Raw genomic sequence first — 21,560 nt, 5'->3', positions numbered from 1 at the left:
TGTAGCTAACGTATAACGGTAACCGTTGATCCCGTTAAATAATGTTAATCAGCTCAAGCCTCACGTTATATCGTTGTTCTGGAAACAAAGATAAAAACTGTTAGCATCTAAATCTTGTATTTAACAAGCCTATAGGGCTAAGTAGGCTTATAGCCGTATGCCTTTATGAACAGAAAGGAAACAAGGAAAGGACAAAGTAACAGAAAATAAAAACAAAACATTAACTTTAGCCTACTTACCGGAAACACCAAGTGCCGCCGCAATGTCGGCTACGGCTTTCCTTTTGGTATCCCTGTTGGCATATCCCTTACAGGTAGTGTCAAACAGGGCTGGTTGCTCTTCGAGAAGGCGTACCAAACTCTCCTCTCTCTCCTCGGACCAAAAGTCTGCCATCTTCTGTTCTGGATGCTGAAGTGGACAGTACGGGACCGGACCATGGACCAGACGGATTGAAGCCGTGACGTACACTTTTTTTTTTCCTGTGCGGTGTCCTGATTGGCTGAAGAGGAATAGCTACATCGTTGCGTTCTAAAACTGGACCTTGCGATTTGACATGTTGAATCTTCTGCGACTCCTTGCAACGGCTTGCAACGCGCTGCGACGAGCAGTTCACACTGCTGCGATTTCCCTCTGCGACGTTCTAAAACCGTCTCGTCGCAAGCAGTTGCAAGGTGAATCTTTGGTCTGAACTGGGCTTTACTCGATTATTGGCTGACTTTTTTTTTTGGGTTAGACAGTTTGCACGATATCGGATGACAGAAGCTGTAAAACTGCATTTTAGCTCTGGGACCAGATTTAAGACCAGACGCTTACAGTATGCAGTGCCCATGTAGAAGTCCCTTAGAATTCCTCAAAGGTGGTGTTCCCAAGCTGCATTTTTATAAAAGCACCACAAACACTGGGTGTTTGTATTTGAAACACACTCACCGTGAGCCTTCGGGCCAGCTTTACCCAGTTATCTAGCTGTGTTTGGAAGAACACATAGCTGAACATAGGCCTATTATCATATAATAGAACAGAATAGAGTGGAAGTTGATCTTTTGTCCTCATCCGGAACAAGACAGGCCAAGTGGCTGCCAAGTAAACACAGATATCATATCATAAATGTCTGGTAGTTATTGTTGGGGAAATTCATTGCTATAAAAGTTGGTCTAATTACACCGCTTGACTTGTGCTTTCCCTGGCAAGACACACCTGGTGGGACCTGCCTCTCATGCAAGGTGACGGTTTCCCCATATAACTCAAGCCAGAGAGGGCGGTGCTCTGTGTCCAGTGTGGAAACTAGACTACTGACAACCTGAAGTCAGCTGTTACTTACTCATCACCAGACGAGCAGAAGCATGCACCTGTTATATTCCTAAATAAGGCGGTTGCATTTACCGGTACTGGATTAATCCACCAATCTTTCCTCAAGATGTCCACCAAAGCATTGTGTTGCAAAATTAGAATTAATTATTGATACAACAGTTGCAGGTTGTAAAATCCACCCACTTACCAGAACCTCTCAAGGTTATCGTTCACACATTATGTCTTAAAATTCACTGTTGTACAGCAATGTTAAGTGCCAGACTCTTTCTTGTGGGAACAGTATAGGCCTAGCCCTACTTCATGTCGTTTTTTTTCTTTAATGTGGGCCTTTAGGCCTAATTTGTTCATACTTAACCTCGTTGTTTGTTTTTACTTTGCATTGTTTTGATAGACTCAATGTCATTGGAAATGAGGGTCACTCCCCTCAATGATCTCTCCAGTATGAATGAATGAATGAATGAATGAATGAATGAAGCTAACAAGCTTGCCTGGCTTCAGACTATTAGGCCTATGTCCTATTTAGCTGTTTACCCCCAAACTTGTAAATAGGCGGCCAAGTAAATAGTTATAGACCTAGTTAGTAACACCCCAAACTAATTATAATGGTGTGTGAGAAACTAAAGTTAACCAATAAGCCTACCTACCTACAACCCACACAGCAGAGACACCTGACACCTCAGGTGCGTCGCCCCGAGCCCCGCCCTCCGCTGTCTCAGCAAGTCGGTCGGTTTACCTGAGTGGGAGAGAGAAAGCAGCAGCCCTAGAACAAAAAAAAAACTTCCCCCAGAGGCAGCACAGTAGGCTACCTATCCGTTCAAATGAGGGGAACCTTGCCCGATCGGTTCGCAATGGACGAGTTCTTCAAAACGGCGTTACCTGTGCGGGACTCGCTGGTGCTGGACGACACCAGCCTGGCTCTGCCGGTCGGGCCCAAGGCGAGATCCGCGACGACGGTGAACTCACACGACCGCAGTCAGCGCGTACAGCAGCAGGTCCAGCTCACTCTGGCAAGGAAGTCGAGGAAGACCAATGGGACAAATGGTAAGCTAATGTTAATTTATACTATTTGAAGTTTCCCTTGGTTATATTGTATGGCTGGATTACAGAATAGGCTTTAATAGGATTTTTTTCCCACCACATGATGCACACTAGGCCACTCCTATTTTTCCCCAGAAAGGATCATTTTTCAGTAATAGCCTACTTGTATTAGAAATTACACTCTGGAAGCCTAAGAATAATCATCCATATAAAAAAAAATACAGCCTATCTACTTATTTTTATTTATTTTTTTACTTTAGTTTGGGATGTAGGCTACTGTTAAACCTTAGACCAACAACACTCAAAACTGAGCCATTCAGTTGAATAGCCTAGGTTTATGGGTTGAGAGAGAGCAATTCAAAATGTGATTTGATTGTTCCATGTTAATCCATAGAAATAATCCAGTAGTTTTACATGAAAAAAAGCAAATATTAAGATCAGAGTTAGAAAGAGAGGATCGATAAATGAGTCATTTTGGACTAAATACAGACATTTCTTGCATGCCGCACAGTACTTGGCTTGTCCAACAGGTTTCTGCGGTTTCAACCATCAACATAAACAAAGATTGAGGTGACAGCTGACAGAGCCTGTATTAAATATCTCACCCACTGGCATGCTTTCAGGGCTATATGTTTTAGGGTCATGCCCTTGTTTATTGGTAGCCTAAATAAAGAGGTGGGTGCACAGGCTCCAGCTATCAGTCAACGACACAAAAATATTAATAAAACAATTTTCAAGACAGTGTCGATTTAGTTCCAAGAAATAGGTTTGATACCACTGACTAGTATGCTTGTTATAAGTGTCTACACACAAGATCATTTACCATGTTGGCTTACAAAACACTTGTAATGATGTCCGGAAATTCTATTTATATTAATGGGGCTACTATTTCATTATTTATTAATGTGCCATGCCCCTTATTCTCCTGATACAGTGATCAATCAATGAGTCTTAACTGATTGTTTGACCTACTTTAAGTCAAAAAAATGTGAGAAAACTTATCTGTGTTTCTTTAGTTATCCGTACAGTAGGTCTTCACACTTCAATAATGTTCAGAAACGTTTTTTCATTAGCCTTTGATATTTGTTACATTGTTCATACAGTATCAGGTATTCATGTCAATGATGTGAATTAATGATGAACATAAAAAACTACAGGATTTCAAAATTCTCTGTTTGATTTATTTTATCTCTCGTCTCTGGTTTCCTCTTGCAAATCCTTCTTTATGCAAATGGCCAGGGCATTTGATTAAGCTCTACACTAGTTTCCAAAATACGCCGGCAGCACTATGACTGTGTGAGTGTGTGCTGTACTTATTTAGCTCATGCAGCCTGGGGTAGCACTTAAACCCCTGACCTGGGGTATTGTTAGTGTTGCTATAGGTAATTACAGTGTGAAACAGTGCAAAACCTCTTCTAACTTGTTTCAGGTAGTGGCCATTTACTGAATTACACAACAAAGAGCTTTGATGCTTCAGACGGACATTTAACAAACACGAAGGTAAGGGAGTATTTTACATCACACACACACACACACACACACACACACACACACACACACACACACACACGCACACTTATTCGTGTCCTTTCTTTAAATCTCATATACCTGTCCATTTTGAAAGAGCTACTGTACATGGACTCGTTGATGGATGGATCAAGCAGCACTTTAAACATCACATGCCAAGATTTGAATCTAGTCAAACAAGCTACTGCTGCTGCTGCATGTTCAGCGCCCCCGGGCCAGTCAAATGAATAATAAGCTTGAGACATTATTTAACATGTCGACATGTCAATAGGAAACTATACATTATACAGTATTATATAATAGATTTTTGTGAAACAGCTCTATCAGACAATATAACATTTCAATAATGTAATATAAACCAAAACAGTATCACTCAATAGGGATGTGTTTCTCTTTGCATGTTTTTTAGAGTTACAACAACATTGAATGGGCCTTCATAGACTTAACTGCACAAGACAATAATACCATTGTGAAAAAGGGAATCAATTAGTGCTCATGATGTGCATTTTGAACAATAATGTGCTTTTAATTAAATATCAGCTGAATAAACAGGTTTGCAATCTATTAATGTGTCGATTGTGTGTTTTTTAACACAGGTAAATAGATCTGTGTCAGGCATCAGTGTCACCTACAACACTCTTCCAAACAAACATGTGCGGAGACCATCCAGGAGGGTGGAAGTGTCTCCCCCGCCTAGCCCAGAGTTCGCCCGCAGTCGCTTCAACTTTAACTCCCTGCGCTATGCCACTTACAGCCACCCAAAGGGCCACTCACTCGGTTCGGATTCATTCACTCGCTTTTCCAACACGGAGCCGGCACCTCCTCGTACCATGATGCGGCCCCATGCTTCCATGTCTGCACTCGGGACTTTCGGCCACAGGTCACACAGACAGCCGTCGTTACGCCCTCAGCCTGTGTTTGCGGATGCGGCGTTTCAGCAGAATGGTGAATATGGCTCTCGCTGGAGTCATCATAACCAAAGTATTGTCAGACAGGAGCAACACACTGTGCAGGCACAAAATGGGAATATTACGTTTGGTGATATCCAGCCGGACGAAGGCTTGTCCTGGTTGGCTCAGGTCAGGAGGGCGACCCAGGGGAGCCGCAGACTGAATTCTTACCCGCCTTCGGTCACCAGTGTGGAGGTGGACATAGGGAGGCAGGTGGACGTAAACTTCCCCACTCAGCAGACCCATGATGTCAGCACAATGTAAGATGTGTGTTTTTGTTTTGTGTTCATTTTCCCCCAATGTGTTCACTTGGTACGTTGTTTACCAATCGATATTTCTGGATGTGCTTCTCAAACAGGAGGTCAGAGATCAAGCCTCCAGAGATGACCATAGAGAGGGCTGTCCACATGTTAAGCCAGCATAACGAGGACACCATCATCTCTGCAGCCAGCTACATCCAGAGTGAATGTCTGAAGAGGGCCGAAGCTAAAAAGATGGTATGTGTCGAATCAGTTTATCCAATTTGGCTAATCACGAGAGAGATATATAACACTTAAACTGGATTTTTCAGAATTGTTCAAGATTGAAAATGTAGTTTTTTAATAGCTAGTATTTGCATTTTTTGATCCCCCGAGCCACTGTTAGTTCAGTTAAATGTTGCACAAACTAGAACTATAACAGACAAGATCTGCAGGGTTAAAGTCTGGACCACAATGTTATATAATTAAAGTCTTCAATAGGGTGAAGAAGCACTCCAGCAACTTATTTGCATCTAACTGCAAATGAATCTCCCAACCGATTCTAAATCTGCTTCTGTTTCCAGGTTTACTATGTCCGTGGGATTGGAAAGCTCCTGCAGCTCCTCAGCGATGACAGTGAGGAGGTGCAGCGAGCCGCCGCGGGGGCTTTACGAAACGTGGTCTACCAGAGCAGCGAAAACAAGATGGAGGTCAAGGAAAACGACGGCCTGGCGATCATTTTGCACGCGCTGAAGAGCAGCCGCGACGTGGAGACAAGACGAGAACTCACCGGTCAGTATTCGGCAAATTAAATTAAAGGAGAAGGAAGCGATATGGTCCTTTTTTAGCTGACTTCCTGTCAGTGACTTCAGTTAGCAGTCCCTTCCCTCGTCCCTACGTCACCACCACATGAACACGCAGCCGTCTTTGTTAGATGTGATGCGATGGAGAGCAGCCAGTCAATATCACGGGCACAGAGACCCGCCTCTTTATACAGATCTGTCTCCTGATTGGATAAAAACGAGCGGGATACTCAAAATTGTATCTGGCAATTACTACAAAGCTATTAGCTAAATGACTGGGAGACCTGTGTTATGAACTGAACATACTGTTGAGGTGATTGCTGTATGAATATAGAGTGATTTAACACGTATTTTAACAAAAGAATATCAATTACTTCTCCTTTAAATGTTTGAGAGATAAACGTCTCTGCGAATATTTAAGTATATTTCCCATCTCACTCCTTTTAGGTCTTTTGTGGAACCTCTCCTCTCATGACATTTTGAAAGAGCGTTTCACCAGAGAGGCATTATCCGTCCTCACCAAGTCAGTGCTGGTGCCCACTTCTGGCATCTCCGAAGGGGAGAACCCAAAAGACGAGCTCCTGGCTGATGCCGAAGCTTTCCACAATGCTACCAGCTGTCTGCGGTAGGCTTTGTTGTTAAGATTTGGAGCTATAGCTTATATAAAACTATAATGAACTAAATACACAATTTCAAAATGTCTACAAAAACTATCATGCACTTTTCCAGAGACACAATGCATTACTTTGTACCCTGAAGAAAAAGTGGGTTATCCTTCATTGATTTAATAACCGGAGACAAAAACATTACACAGGCCTACTTTCTGATCAGTATCAACCAGAGTGGAGCATTTTGAGAAACTGACTGAGAAAGTATTACAATCTATCAGCAGTGAAGTGCAGTAGAGCACAGATATTATGCTTGGCGACTGCAGAAAAAAAGAAATCATTTTTACCATAGGGCAAGAGTTAATGGAATGGCACAGCCACACTAATATAAAGTATCAGTCTCTGCCAAGCTGAGTTATGAGTAGACCGTCTCTCAACAGGGTGTAAACTGTTATCATCCTTCATCTGAATAAAGGATCTCTGTGGAAGGAACTATTACTCTTTATGATTTCTGGTTAATATTGATTGACAAAAACCCAATAACAGAAAACAGAAAGCTACTTGATGACAGTTTAAAACAAAATATCTCCAGCTTCAGTCAAGTGATCATGTCTCAACAAGAATGAAGGTTCACAGCCACATGCTAGCTTTCTGAGGTTGTGCCTGTTCTAAATGCTAACACAACGTAATAGCACTGAACACAAAGTACAGCTCAGGTTGATTGGAATATCATTAGCTTTGCAGCAAATTTATAAAAAACAACAACAACATCTAATTATTCAACAAACTAATATAGCTATTTGTCAAGGTATTTATTTCAAAACCACATGTTAACCTTCTCGTGGCAGGGGATTACCAAAGCCATTACCATGCATCTACCCAGTACCTCAAATGACAACAGGCTAGATCTTCTGACATATTAAAGTATAAAATAAGAATTTATAAATACAAACATACAGATACATACAAAATGATACATTATATCTGTCGTGGACACATAGAAAACCTTTGTGATATTCAATAACAATTAGTTCGCTAGCTTCTAGCTAATCCATCAATAAATCCTAAATTAATATTGATACTGCTTTGTCATTAAGCCTAGTCACCACTTTTAAAACGTGATCAGCATTCTATTTTTTTAATACAATGTGTTGGCCTACTATCATGGCACTGTGTTAAACCACCATTGATCCACTGCTGTTTAGATAATGTGTCATCATAGGTAGATCTTTTGGCTTAGGTGTTTACACATAGAACATCTATCTGTTGACAAAGCAGGGGAGAAATCAGACGTGCTGCTCCCTTGGCAACTATAGCCAGATCAAATGAGTGAAAGAATGAATTATTCATCAGGCTCTCTCTCTCCTCTCTGAAGTCCCACTGTCCTCGCTGTACCAATGTTATCAAGTATCTCCTAATCATGTTCTCAAACTACTCCAGCTCCCTCTGGATGCATTATATTTCATCACTGCACACAAAGAAGCCTGTTGTGTGTTGAGTTAGAATGCTAGTAGTTGTAGGCCTATTTCTCTTCCTGGGGAAGTTCGATTACGTAAAAAAAAAAAATTGTTAGTCCGTGAATTATCTTTTACAATGATGTTGCTGACAGAAGTGGACTCCATGTTTTTATTTGGCTTGCTTGTATATGATGTTGCATACTCTTTCTAATATGGTTCAGTCGGCACTGAAAACTGCGTATCTGAGTGAAACACATATTGTTTTTTCCCCCCATTTTTTTCCAGAAATCTGAGCTCTGCTGGTCCGGATTGTAGGAAAGCAATGAGGGACTGTGAGAATCTTATTGACTCGCTGGTCTACTACGTCCGGGGAGCCATCGCTGACTATAAGACTGACGACATGGTGAAACGATAGTGATAAAAAGCATTCCACAGAAAAAATACACATCTTCACGGCCTGTTCCACAACAAACTGCTCAGCGGTTTGATCTTTAGTGCAAGTCGTGATTAGTATATATATTGATGCAGTGATGTATCAGTGTTGTGATGCGATGTATATCTATACCTGCCATTCAAGCTTCAGTATATTGTATCTATATATGATTATACAGCTTTCCATACTGTTTTTTTAATTTTATATTTGATCTGCTCTGAAGCCCACAGAGAACTGCGTCTGCATCTTGCACAACCTGTCGTATCAGATCGAGGCAGAGCTTCCTAGGAAGCACAGCAGCAGAGACATGGGAGAATCTCCTACACAAGACTTGGCTGCCAGGCCCAAGAATGTCGGCTGCTTTTCCTCCCGCAGTGCAAACATCACAGAGGTAACTAATCCCTTCAGACAATAATCTTTTCCCTGACAAAACAAGATGTCCTCGTCAATGTTTAACATTCAAGAGCGATATTCCTCGAAAAACTGCTGAATTGCACACATAAAACAGGCCAAAATATATCAAAACCAATGATATATTTTACATTCCTGGTCCGGAGCCAGCAGTAGGAAGACCTGCTGTTATGAGGTTAGCCTAGCAATGCTGCATTAAAGCTGCTTTAATCTTTATTTTTTATGTTAACAACATATCAAATTCATATGTGTAATATAAAAGGGGTTTGTCTGCAGTTCTCCAATGTGTGAATTTACAATACGATGATGCATTAAAAAATGGCACCGATTTCTCAGCTCCGTCTTCCCTAAGAAATTGAAGAGAAAAAAAGCTTGTTGTGCTCAGGCACTGTTTATCTGTTGCAGAGTAGCTGCCTTGTGTTGTCAATATGAACCCGATGAACCCACTGATTGAGCTGCATCTCAATCTCATGGCCTGTTTTTCCTTCAGCATCTGGAGAGACAGTTCCCCCTGCTGGAGGAGAACGCTAACCCCCGTGGTGTGGAGTGGCTGTCCAGTGCCATCACTGTCCGGATGTACCTGTCCCTGATTGCCCGCAGTGTGCGTCACCAGACCCAGGAGGCCGCCATAGGAGCCCTGCAGAACATCACATCCGGAAAAGGAGCGGTGAGATGGGACGGAATGAAATATATTAGTTCAGCTGTAAAGATAAAATAAAAAAAAAACATAAGTCTATACACTGGTACAATTGCATGGTTAAAGAAACGTTACTTACTGAAGTGACATGTGTCTTACCATTTATTTAAGCATTATGCTGCTGCATTTAATTTTATTCACCTGGTCGGTGCATGGTGGTTTTTCATTTATTTCTTATTAACGAGTGAAACAAAGCTGAAGTGAACTGAAAATGAAACAGATTTGAAACATAAAAAATAAAGCTTTTTGTCATAATGTTTACTATTGTTGCGTTATTGTAAATGATTGATGTGTCAACAAACCTTTTATATATAACAACATATTCCACGTCATTTATATATTTTCCTCTGAACTGGCAGGTGAGCGAAGCCCTCAGCTACACGATTGTTCAACGGGAAAATGGCCTTCAGCAGGTCAAAAAGATGTTGGAAGAGGGAGAGAGTGATACGAAGAGGACGGCGATATCTCTGATCAAAAACATCTCACGCTACCACGAGCTGCACCCTGACATCGGTAACTGTTCGTCGTTTAACCCTGGGGAACTTTGAACGTTTTCAAATGTTGTTTTCCTTCGCAAATATATTTTTTTGCCGACCATGAACTGCAAACTCTTAATATACCCTTTATGTGTTGTCCTGAAAAGTTAAGCAGGTGTTACCAGATGTGGTGAGGATGCTCCCAGACGATGACACCGCCACCGAACTGCCTACGGAGGTGACAGCTTCTCTGTGTCAAATCTTGAATGACCTCAGTCAGAGCGACACGCAGAACGTCAAAGCCATCGTCAACCAGGGGGCCCTCCCAAACATCATCAACATCAGCAGCAAGGACCTCGGGTTAGTCCCTCCCCCCCCCCACTCGCCTTACACGCCTCCCCCCTTTCAGAGAGGTTTCATCCAAACCTCTCATATAATGCATCCATACACAGTGTACCATGGAAAGGAGAGAATGATTTCTACGTTTCAATTTCCTAGTTATGGACCAACCAGAGCGGGTCAGGCAGCATGCGCCCTGCTGCACCTCATGTGGAAACACAGTGATCTCCATGGGCTCTACAAGAAGGTGGGTTCCTATTCATCACATTACAGTCACCTGTATAAAAAATATAAATTCTTCGCAAAAATACAATTTTATGGAATTAAAGCGGCTACGAGTAACATTTAAATATATTTTAAACAGCCTAATGTTTCCTCTCATAATCATAAATTACCTTTAACAGCAAACGAGACCATCAGTGCAAAGAAAGACGTTTTTATATAGTTTTTATTACTGCATTTGATCTGGTCGTACACCCAGTCCGATTTTCGGTTCACGCGTGCATGCTCTATGGTCACATATCCGTATTGGTCACAGATTTCAGTGTGGCGCAGGAACGTGAATTGAGAAGCCTATCCCTCCTGGTGAGGGAAGGGGAGCGGGAGCCTTGTTTGAGACAGTTGTTTGTCGTCATAATGACTGATAACGGGGCTGAACCATAAAAGAAAAAAAAGAAAATGCAATGAAGAAAAGCTAAAAGGGAGAGTGATAGTCGGGCGGGAGGGCGTTGCCAAGCAACGTTTACACAATTTCACGCAGCGAAACTAGACTGCAGTGTTTACTCCTAAATGAATGAGCGGTAGCCTACTAAAACAAAGTTTACTTTGCCTCACCAGCATCATCAGATGACCATTATTCATCGGAAATAGTCATTATTTACAACATAAACACATTACCTCATCGTGATCCATACTAACTGCCATCTCTCGTTCATTCGCTTTGTGTGAGGACACGGGGACTCGTTCAGCTCCGTGAGAGGTGACAATGCATCAACTCATTGCAATCAGGTGTGTTTAGCACTTACTGGTATTAGTTGATGCTGTGTCACCCATAGACTCACGGAGCCGAAAAGAGTCCGGTGCCCTCACACTTTCAACACACGGACACGCACCATATTGCTTCCTGATTATTTGAATCTTGCACTCCCTGCACGAGCTACAAAACAGCTTCACGACAGCTGGCGTCGTAATAATACTACCGCTTTTGTTCAAAGGTGTCGCCAACGTGCCGACTTACTCGTAGTAGCTTTAATGTATTCTACTACAAGTAAAAGTACTGCCTTTAAAACCAGTTGTAAGTAAAAGTATGTGAGTATTATCAGGTAAATAGACTTCATGTAACACAAATGAAAGTGCTCACTGCATCATATTTTATAAGATGATGACGTTTGTGGCATTGTTGCCCTGTGAGAACCGTGTATTGGTAAAAAAAAATCAAGAAAAATAGCTCGGTTTTTCGATTTGTAATTATGTTTTTTGAAAGAAGTTTCTCCACCCACAAGGAACTCATTGTCCTTCAGTTTGCCAGAAAACTGAAATAAAGGTGTTGGGAAAAGAGTAAAAAGTACAATGTTTGTCTCTGAATTATAGTGGAGTAGAAGTATAAAGTTGCATAACATGGAAATACTCGAGTCACGTAAGTATATATTTGTTTAATGTAGTATGTATAAGATTGGGTTGTCAGGTATGCTATTCACTAGTTTAGCCAACTCATAGCTGTTAGCGTTGCTCTCCTCCACAGTGTCTTTGTTCATACTACCACTGGGGGGCACCAAAGTGACACAACAATCTAGTCAAATACAAATGGGGCCTAAAGAAACCTCTGCAACAAAACATAAATACAGAATTCACAATCCACACATTGTTTCTTCACAGTTCGGCTACAGGAAAACTCATTTCATCAATGCAAGGACAACAAAGGCTGTAAACTCTGGATGAGACCGAGTTGCCCTCGCTGTCCCACATCACCCAATGCACTGTTCCTTCTGTTAATAGACCACCGGGTCACAATTTAGTAACTTTTGGTTTTTCGTTAAGGGATACTTGGATTTTTATTATTTTCTCAATTCTGCCGAGAGAACATTGTGAACCCTGGCTATGTTTCCCCGAAATGTTCCCTGAAATAGCTATTTGCACTTTTTTTATATATATATGTTAGTGCTGCTGATCGTGTTCTATAGCTTAAGGACAAACATGACATTTTGATTATATGGCCAGGGAAATTAGCTGACAAGATAACATTGCATTTTTAATTTCCTTAGACCTTTAAAAAAAAACATGTTGACATCTGATAGGTCTTGCAGCTCTCTTGGATATTCATGAAAAAAAACAATGCTCTTGAAACTACATTGTAAAGTATTTGTTTTTGTTAGTGTAGTGACTTACTGTAGTGGCAGCTTAACAGCTTTTTGTAGCACTTCACGCAACATAATAATGACACAAAGAGCTACAATGTCATCATTCAAAAATTCACACTAAAGAAATTGTGAAGAATGAAAACTTTAAAGAAACTGCATTATTTCTGACAAACCAATGGACTGCTATTCAAATGTATTCAAATAGAACAATGTCCTCCTGTAACATGACAACAAGCTGATCTCTTGCTTTCTGACTTTTGTTGTGTGTGTGCCTCTTGTGTTTTTGTTTGTGTGTGTGCCTCAAATGAATAAACAATTTTTAATGAAAGGTATTGATGATCACTTTGTTCTTCTCTTTGCTAATTGAAAACATAAGAAAACGCCAGAATACAATATAACACACACACACACGCACACAAATGAAATAATAGTTTCATTATTATTTGTAGTAATTGTTTTCCTACCAATAAATCACTCTTATCTTTCATATTGAGTGCTACAAAAAAATTTAATGAAAAATGTCAGTCAGTGTTGAGGCGAAGATGACAAACGACCGTGTGCTAAGTCTAATATACTGTTAATATCACTTTATACTTTATCAACGGGTATAGTGAATGACGCTAATGTGAGTTAATGGTAGAAAAGGTTGACTCATTTATCAAAAATGAGCTCAGAACATACACAGATCAATATACAAATATGTGTATATAGACTTATATATGAATCTATAATTTCTGACCTTTTACTTTGGAAAGCCTGACTTACTATACAGTGCATGGCCAAGATTAAAACTAAATTAAACAATTATTTCAATCGTGTGGAAGACGGGATTTGTGCCAATGGGGAAAGAAGAGAAGAAAAGAAAAGAAGAATCTCAGAGGTCTGGCTTCATCTGTGAGGCGTTTCGGTGACATTGAGGTCCTGAAGCAGTATTAACCTTGTATTGCGGTGACTGGCAGGACGCACTGCACTGCGGTAAGGGAGGGATGGGGGGGTTGGTGGGGGCTTAGTGACAATCAAAATCACCCCTCCCAGACAACTTAGGAAGGCAGCAGGGGGAAATAGGATTTGGAAACAGTTTCTTCCTTTTAATTGATTCTGTTGAAATTTTATGGTTTAATTTTTTAGGAACGGTGACATGGTTTATGACTTGGTGACACTATTATCCCATTCAGGAAAATCTACAGAGGCCTCACTTGATGTCAGGCATTGGTGGAATGTGTTCGAAAATCTAATTAACTGCACCTGGTGAAGCAAATTATGACTTTGTACCAGGTCTTCTCATGTGCTGGGAATAAGCACAATTAGCCTCCGTCTGCAAGTACATAATGAAGCATGAAGAACGTGACAGAATATTGCTCTTCTGTCACTGCTGCACTTTCTTTATTAATGTTTTTTTCTGACTATTATGTATTTAAAAGTCAGAGAATTACAGATTTGAAGGCTTGAAACTTAAAGGCCCTTAAATGTGATCCTAGACTGAGGTGTACAAGTGACAGAAAATGCAAAGTAATTCAAAAAGAAATAGAACAATTGAATAAATCCACTTGTCAAATGTAGTTATGTTTTCTTAAAAAGGTGCTACAAGGAACTTTTAAATATTTCTTAAATTGTCAAATGTTTCCTCTGATGAGAAGAAACTACCGCTGGCGTAGTAAAAGCACTACCGCTTTTGTCCAAAGGGGGAGCACGAATGAACACAAACTGAAAGTTCCTCTGAGCACCTTTAAAGTGGTAGAAACCACTTTCTTTTGGTCATGAAAACAAGGCAAACACCGGTTTGTTGTTAATATATCCTGCAGAGGGCAGTGGAGTAGCATTAAAACGACTCGCCTCGATGAAGAACTGAGAAAAGATGACAGTTTCGTTCAATTAAAGACTGTCCCCGAGTGGCACTCTGTCTCCAAATAACATTTATTTTTCATATTCATTAACTCTCGATCCCACGTGTTTCAAAGTGGCTCAGCCCACTGATTAAACCCTATGAGCTTTTTCAAAACTGAGGAACAAAACTGTGCACTTTCCTTGATTTTTTCTCTCTCTCTCTCTCTCTCTGTCTCCCTCGCTCCTAATCTCTAATTCGCCCACTTTGTGAACTATTTTTGGTGACAAAGTCCGTGAGTTTCCAGGCTGGGTTTTAACACAAGGGGAGAAAGGGAAGCTCTGAAGAAGCCAAATCCTTTGAACAATAGCCTCCTTGTCTCCCCCCCGCGGCTTGTGCTGCTCTGAGGATTGGTTTGATTTCTTACTTCACAAGGAGGGGCCTCATTCTCTTGTAATGAAATTAATTAGGTGAGCAGGCCTGAACGCAAAGCATCGTTGCATTAATCACAAAAATTCAATGCAAACCTATATGGTCATTTTCCACCAGTGTATGACTCAGTGTGTGAGGGATTAACTATGCTCTGAAGCCTGAAGAATTATATTTATAGACCCATGTGCAAAATACCAAAATAGCCAATGGGAACAGGTGTTAAGACACATGAGAATGGGTTTGTTTGCTTCTGGAGTGGGGTGGGGTGAGAGCTTGTTGGAAAATGGGAACATACTGTCAGTCGACAACTGAACATGTTTTTTAACACACAGAGTTCGCAGAAAGAGAGAAGGGATTCTTTCATTGGACAAGCAGCTGTGGAAAACAGGCTAAAAAGAAGCCAGTTAAGCTTTTTTTTATTTTTTTTTACAGTACCGCCATTGACAGAGGACAGGTCAGCACTAAGGGGCAAATTGCTTTCCGCTGACATAATCTCTCGAGAACATTTGGTTCTAAAATGACGTTTTTTCAGGACTCGATGCAGCATTTTCACGTCGTCCTTGGACATGTGTTTTTGAGCTCTCAGATCTTTTGGGAAGGTCCTGGAATGACGAACCGCCCTGTAATGTCCCCCACACTGAGATGCAGTGTGCTTACGTGTTTTAAATCAGTACGGGACGGTCATATGAATGAGGCCAATGCACTTCACCAGCACCAAAAGACAAAGTCGTGCAATTAACTGTAGGAAATGGAGGGAGATATCACTGTTAATTGGTTAAAAAGTTCATTTTCATGTATTCATTGGTCTGTGCTATACATGTTCCATCCCTGTGACTTTCAACTTGACTATGAGGAGCAAAAGAAACCAATGAATAGATATTTTTGATTATCTTAAAAAATGGGGTAGCACACTCTCAGTCTCATCTGAATCGCCCTGAAGATGTGAATAATTTGAATAAGCAGTAGCACTTTATTTAGTGATTCCTTGCCTGCTGGTTAAATAAAATTCAAATATGATACTGGTTTCCAAAAAAAAAAGAAAAAATACTTAAGAAAAACTCTTTCCCTTTTTAGAAGCAGCCATTGTTAACAAGCTCAGCTGTGGGTGTAGCCTGCTCGTTAGGGGGCATTGCCCTCAGCTGAGCTTAGTTTTTAAAAAGCCTAGCCTTCTCCAGCACATGGCCACTTGCTCTGTGTCTGTGAGGGTGCAATGTGTGTGTGTGTGTCCACTTTTTTTATTGTGTCAAATGTTTTTGGCAGCTTCGGAGTCAACCCCAAAGCAATGCCTCTTTCCTCCCTGGCACAACACAATTGGCTTTCTTTTCACAGAACCCTGGTATTTCCCCCTTAGAGCCCTAGCTATTCTCTCGCCCTTGTTTGATTTGATCTTTCTTGGGGAGTAGTGGAATACTTTGTCAAAGCACAGCTAATTAAAAACACCTGAGTTTGCCAGAGGACATACTTTGGGATATAAAGCTATCGACTGGTAGAAACAAAGCAATCATTGAGTTCAAGGAGGCAGCGTCAGTAGAGGTTTCACCTTGCCGAGGCAGAGAGATCTCATGAAAATGGGACAAATGTTTTTTTTCCGTTAAAGAAAGGGAATCATCCCTAAATGAATCGGGTTGCAAAAATACAACCCTGAACTGAAGCTAGAAATGAAGAGGTAATTGGAGAAGAGACGACCTGAACTAAAAACTCAAGCTATTTAAAATGAGAGAGCTGGGAGTGGAGCTTTGGCAAAAATTCCCTCCCTAAGCAAGCCTTTAAAAAATGAGACGTATGTTTCTAAGTGTAAACCCGGCTAGTACAATTTTGAGATATATTTATTATTCGGTAAAGTGGTTGCAAGATGAATTTTGTTTTTAAAAGAAGAAAAAAAAGCAAAGCAGAAAAACATTCCACCCCAAGTGTTATGCTTTGTGGTATGATTTCACCATAACAGACAATACATTCGATTGAGCAATAGTTTAAAGAGATCCTATTATACTACTTTTCTGGTCTTAATTTCTTGTTAAAAACTGCTATAGAGCAACCTGACACGAATCACATCACAAAAAACTATGTAGATTTTCGGGACACTCTTCCTCTTACCCTAGGGAGCACAGCAGTCTCTCTCTACACACTGCTTTGAGCTTCTCTGCCCCTCCCCCCCTGCTGCAAACCCCACTCCGTTGTGATTGGTTACCTTCCTTCCAGCAGCGGGAGATTTTCAGGAAGGTGGGGGCATGCAGCCGGAGCTTGCCTGAGCAGCATTACCATACATGGAAACATGACAGAAACTACCCGAGCGTGACAGAAACTACCCGGAAATTTGAACAAGTTATTTCTCGACCAGCTGCCATAGTGTTTAGTGCTCTGCATAGCCACCCCAGATGGTCAGCAGGGAATACGTCGAAATGCATGTATGTAATTATTTGATACTCTAGTATGGTTAAACATGACTATAAATCATTATAACAACGTTTATAGGTCATAAAAGTCGAAAAGTATCATAGGTCCTCTTTTAGAAAAACAGACATTTGTAACACACAGGATTGGTCAACTACCACTAAAATCCTGGTGGTCAAACCAGTTTTGAATAGTGTCAAAGTCCTTATCCAATACAAAGATAAATGAACAGGTGGTTCCATTGTTATTGAGATGAAAAATCCTTGATTATTTAGGGTGACCACGTTATAATTTGATTTGTCAGGTTCCTCTTCCCCGTAGTGTAAAATGTCTTCGGATACAAATTGTAGAAACTTATGAGGAGAGTCATATTCAGGATTCAGGGTCTTGAAGTTGAGGGGGAAAAGTCAAATCTGTCAGCCTGAGACATACAACACAGAGTGAATCTGAAATTTCACCTGAGGACTTTAGGATCAACTCGGTACTTGGAAAGCGAGGAGAGGAGTGCGGCCAAGGAGCGAGCACTCGAGGGGGTTTCAGAGATGAAACCTGACCGATGCAATCAGACAGCTGGAAAGAGACCATGTATACTGTACAGTTATACGTTTTTCATATCTCGTGGTCTGCAGCGGTGCTAAGCAGTAACTGGCGTGGTGGCTGACTGTGAAAAGAAAGCATGAGTAGAGTGGGGTCCTTTTTTTTCAAAATTCAGAGTGTACCTGCTTGACTTTGTGGCTGGTTTGGGTCAAGGAGGGTGTGTTGTAGAGCAAGTAGGTTGAGGAGTTTGAGGAAAGGATTAAAATAGTGAATCCAGTCTGTAGTTCCTGAAGAAAGATGGGTCAAGAACAGGTTTTGACTTGATGGAAAACCACATGATAGACGTAAGAAAAAGGTAGAAAACAAGTGGTCCGAAAGGGGGGTTCGGCTGGACTCCATTTCCAAAAATGTGTCAAGGTGGTGAAGAGAGACAAGGAATGCTGAATTTAATTTACCTATGAAGAAAATGAGCAGTATGCCTAAGTGGAGGAGGTCAGTCAACTTGTTATAGTATTACCTTTCAGCTGCCAGCTTTGTTCGTTCAGTTTAAGGCTAAGGTATTTCCAGTTTGGGTATCTATAAGAGCATGAAATTGAGGATGCTATCTCTAAATTTGACCGTCAAATGTATAAGTGACCTCCATATTCATGAAGGTCCGGTATTGGGTTGCCCCATGCTGCTCCTAAATCCATCTAAGTGTGTGCCAGATAGCTAGACTACATTTGGTTGCAACATGAAAACTTGAAACTTTGGTTGCGTTCCAAATCGCATACTCTTTCTTTTTTCTATTCTACATACTACATCCGACGATAAAAAGAATCTAGTTAGCATGCAGTACGCGTACTATTGGGACATACTTTTACTCTCTTATTTCATCATAACATTGCGCCTTGATCTTGCCTCTTGCTTTTATATCCGTCGCATCCCTGTTTGTTTTCATATGGAGACTTCGTCGATGTGACGTCACTTCACGTGCGCACTGGATTGTGGGTCAGAATCGCCTAAATAGGAAGCAGTTTTCAACACTAACAATCTTGGCTGGATGAAGTAGGACATCCTGGTACTTCTAACCATCCTAAATCTGGCCACAAGAATCGGGACATCCTAAATCTTTTTTCTACATACTATATAGTAGAAAGTATGCGATTCGGAACGCAACCCTAGACTTTAAAATGACTCATTGTAAAAGAAAAATTGCAACAAAACTAACGAGGAACTGGGGTTGGGTGTAGTGGGTAGAGCGCGTACCGCAAAGGCTCAGTCCTTGTCGCAGAGGATTTGCCTTCAATGCTCTCAAGCCAAATTTCTAACTCAAATGTTGTTTCTAGATAGCAACAGTCTAAATCCATGTTAATGTTGGGGCAGTTGCTTTGCCTCGACACTATGAGCAGAAGCCTGTTTATAGGCTAACATGCATCAAGTTTGGAGATGGGCATTTCTAAATCCTGAAAGCAGCTTTTAAACCTCATCACCAGTGCCTGCAAGTAAAAATCAATCACATGTCGCTTGATAGTCACAACATATGTTGAGGATTAATTGCAGGAGTTTAGCTCTAAACTGAGAGATCGACCAACACTGCAAATGAGTGCGACTCCAATTAAAGTTGTCAGTCATGGGTTTTACCAAATTTATGACTCGTGCGAAGACATTTGCTTACCAAATGGGTTTGTGAGAGGCGGCTTCATTGAGCTAAGGAACAGATTGAATACTAGATGCAACTACTTTATGCAAAAACTGTCAAATATGCACGTTAACAAAAATGCTATACTTTCTCACTTTATTTTTTTTTAAGATATTTTTGGGCATTTTTATGCTTTATTGATAGTGCAGAGAGACAGAGGTGAAATGGGGCAGAGAGGGGAGTGACATGCAGAGAACGACCACGGGTGGGAATCGAACCCGGGTCTGCCGCTGGGCCCCGTCCGGGGGGGGAGGGGGACGCCCTACCAACTGAGCTAAGGGCGCCCCTTACTTTCTCACTTTCAACACTTCTTGTGGTACCACTGAAAATTACAGTATACTGCAACGCTGAAGGTTGCCTCTGATTCTGCCATGTCAGCACATGAAGCTGTCATGATTAATGCTGTGAGACATGAAGACGTGATGACCAGAATTTAAATGAGAACAAACACATACACTCACACACAGATCTGTCAAATGAAGCATGCCGCTGCTCTGATAAGGCAAAGTGGATTTGAAGCATATTGCTGCTGCATGATATGAGGCCCTGGCTGTTTAATGAGCAATGAGAAGTGAAGCTCATTGGCTGTTGCTATAGAGCCCCTAAAAAGCAACAGGACATGAAATATAAGCAGGAATGTGGAATAAATCATTTTTTTCTTGAATTACACATTTCCTTAAAGGTGCTCCGAGGAACTTTCAGTTTTTGTTCATTCCTACACCCCCTTTGGACAAAAGCGGTAGTGTTTCTACTACACCTGTAGTTCCTGGGTGAGCATAACAATGACAAAGGCATTGAAAAATACTATATAGCATTCTTTGCACTGATGGTCTCGTTTGCTGTTACATGTCATTTATGATCATCAGAGGAAACATTAGACTGTTCCACAAATATTTAGAAGTTCCTCTTAAGGAAATGCATAAATACAGTAACTATTCAAACGGTGTAATGAGTTCAAACCTTTCGTGCGTCCATCTTAACACATGTTGTGCAGCTAAGCATTGCTCAAACCCACAGAAGTATATTTAAATTCTAGTGGATTTTCTGAAGATGCCAATTATGTCCGGCTATATTTTAGGGGACATGTGTGCGAAATGATACACAAGATATTCAGAACAACACCATCTGATGAAATGGTGCAGTCATAAAAAATGTAAGATTGAATGTTTCACTGCCTTAAAAATGTTAAAGAAGTGCCAATGTGCTATATGTTACACCGTTGTGTACCATTTAAAACTAAGGAGGAAATCAAGATGAAAAAAATTAAAATAAATTGCCCAGCACTATGGCACTGCATCACAATTTCTATTCAGGAGGGGACCCTCATACTTTAATGGATGTACGTGCACAGTTGAACATGCTGTTTTCCCACTAATCTGCTGAAGGAGGAAAAATTATCTTGAATCTTGAAAATGTAAGAGTCTAACTTTGAAACTAAGAGCCTTCAGTAGCCTACACCAAAACATTTGGAATGTGTTTCCTCTTTAAACTTGTCAAACTCATAAAGATAACCCAAAGAGACATTAGCATAAGAAAAGCTTTGAGCGAAAGCAATTGTTTATGATACAGTAAATGTAACCTAGCACAAGTGGTGGACCAGTATTGAAAAAAAATATGGCAGTATTGGCATCAAAATATACTTGAAGTACCAAAAGCAAAAGGCATTAAGCTGACTGGCCCATGTCAAAATAATGTAGGCCTATACTTTGGGATCATAATTGTTGTTTCATTAATGTGTAGCCTCCTATATCTGTTGCAGCTGGTGACGGTTGAGCTCATATTAATAAGCTAGTCTAATTTGTATACTATTATTTTTATATATTAATTTTGTCCATAGATTAAGGCTATCTAGACATTGAATATTACATCTATAATCGGCATATCTTATATTTTGTATCAATCTGAATCTGCAAAGTTGGCGTATAAGGAACCAAAGTTATCAAATAAATGAAGTGGAGTGGGAAAAAAAAGTAGAAGTAGAAATTGCCTCAAAACATTCATATTGGTATTGTGTCATACGCCTTCTAGATTGGGCTGTAGGCCTTTATAATATA

At 40.7% G+C, this 21,560-nt stretch overlaps 1 protein-coding gene across 1 annotated transcript; it reads left to right on the top strand.

The window, feature by feature from the left end:
* Positions 1–2,036: 2,036 nt before the first annotated feature.
* On the top strand, positions 2,037–12,959 carry pkp2 (plakophilin 2). Its single transcript, XM_080051436.1, has 13 exons — positions 2,037–2,349; positions 3,776–3,846; positions 4,470–5,083; positions 5,182–5,320; positions 5,647–5,854; positions 6,313–6,490; positions 8,216–8,333; positions 8,587–8,754; positions 9,265–9,441; positions 9,831–9,984; positions 10,115–10,307; positions 10,446–10,533; positions 12,162–12,959. The coding sequence occupies exons 1-13, from the start codon at positions 2,127–2,129 to the stop codon at positions 12,222–12,224; spliced, it is 2,394 nt and encodes a 797-aa protein (XP_079907562.1). The 5' UTR covers positions 2,037–2,126; the 3' UTR covers positions 12,225–12,959.
* Positions 12,960–21,560: the final 8,601 nt, after the last annotated feature.

This window comes from Ammodytes marinus (assembly GCF_949987685.1).
Source record: "Ammodytes marinus genome assembly, chromosome: 22".
Lineage (NCBI taxonomy): Eukaryota > Metazoa > Chordata > Actinopteri > Uranoscopiformes > Ammodytidae > Ammodytes > Ammodytes marinus.
The sequence above is the reverse complement of the archived record's forward strand: the minus strand, read 5'-3'. Positions and strand labels throughout refer to the sequence as shown.

Coding starts and splice junctions, on each gene's coding strand:
- pkp2 (XM_080051436.1), top strand. CDS start 2,127: ATGAGGGGAACCTTGCCCGATCGGTTCGCAATGGACGAGTTCTTCAAA. Junction 3,847..4,469: donor GACATTTAACAAACACGAAG/GTAAGGGAGTAT, acceptor TTTTTAACACAG/GTAAATAGATCTGTGTCAGG. Junction 8,755..9,264: donor GCAGTGCAAACATCACAGAG/GTAACTAATCCC, acceptor TTTTTCCTTCAG/CATCTGGAGAGACAGTTCCC.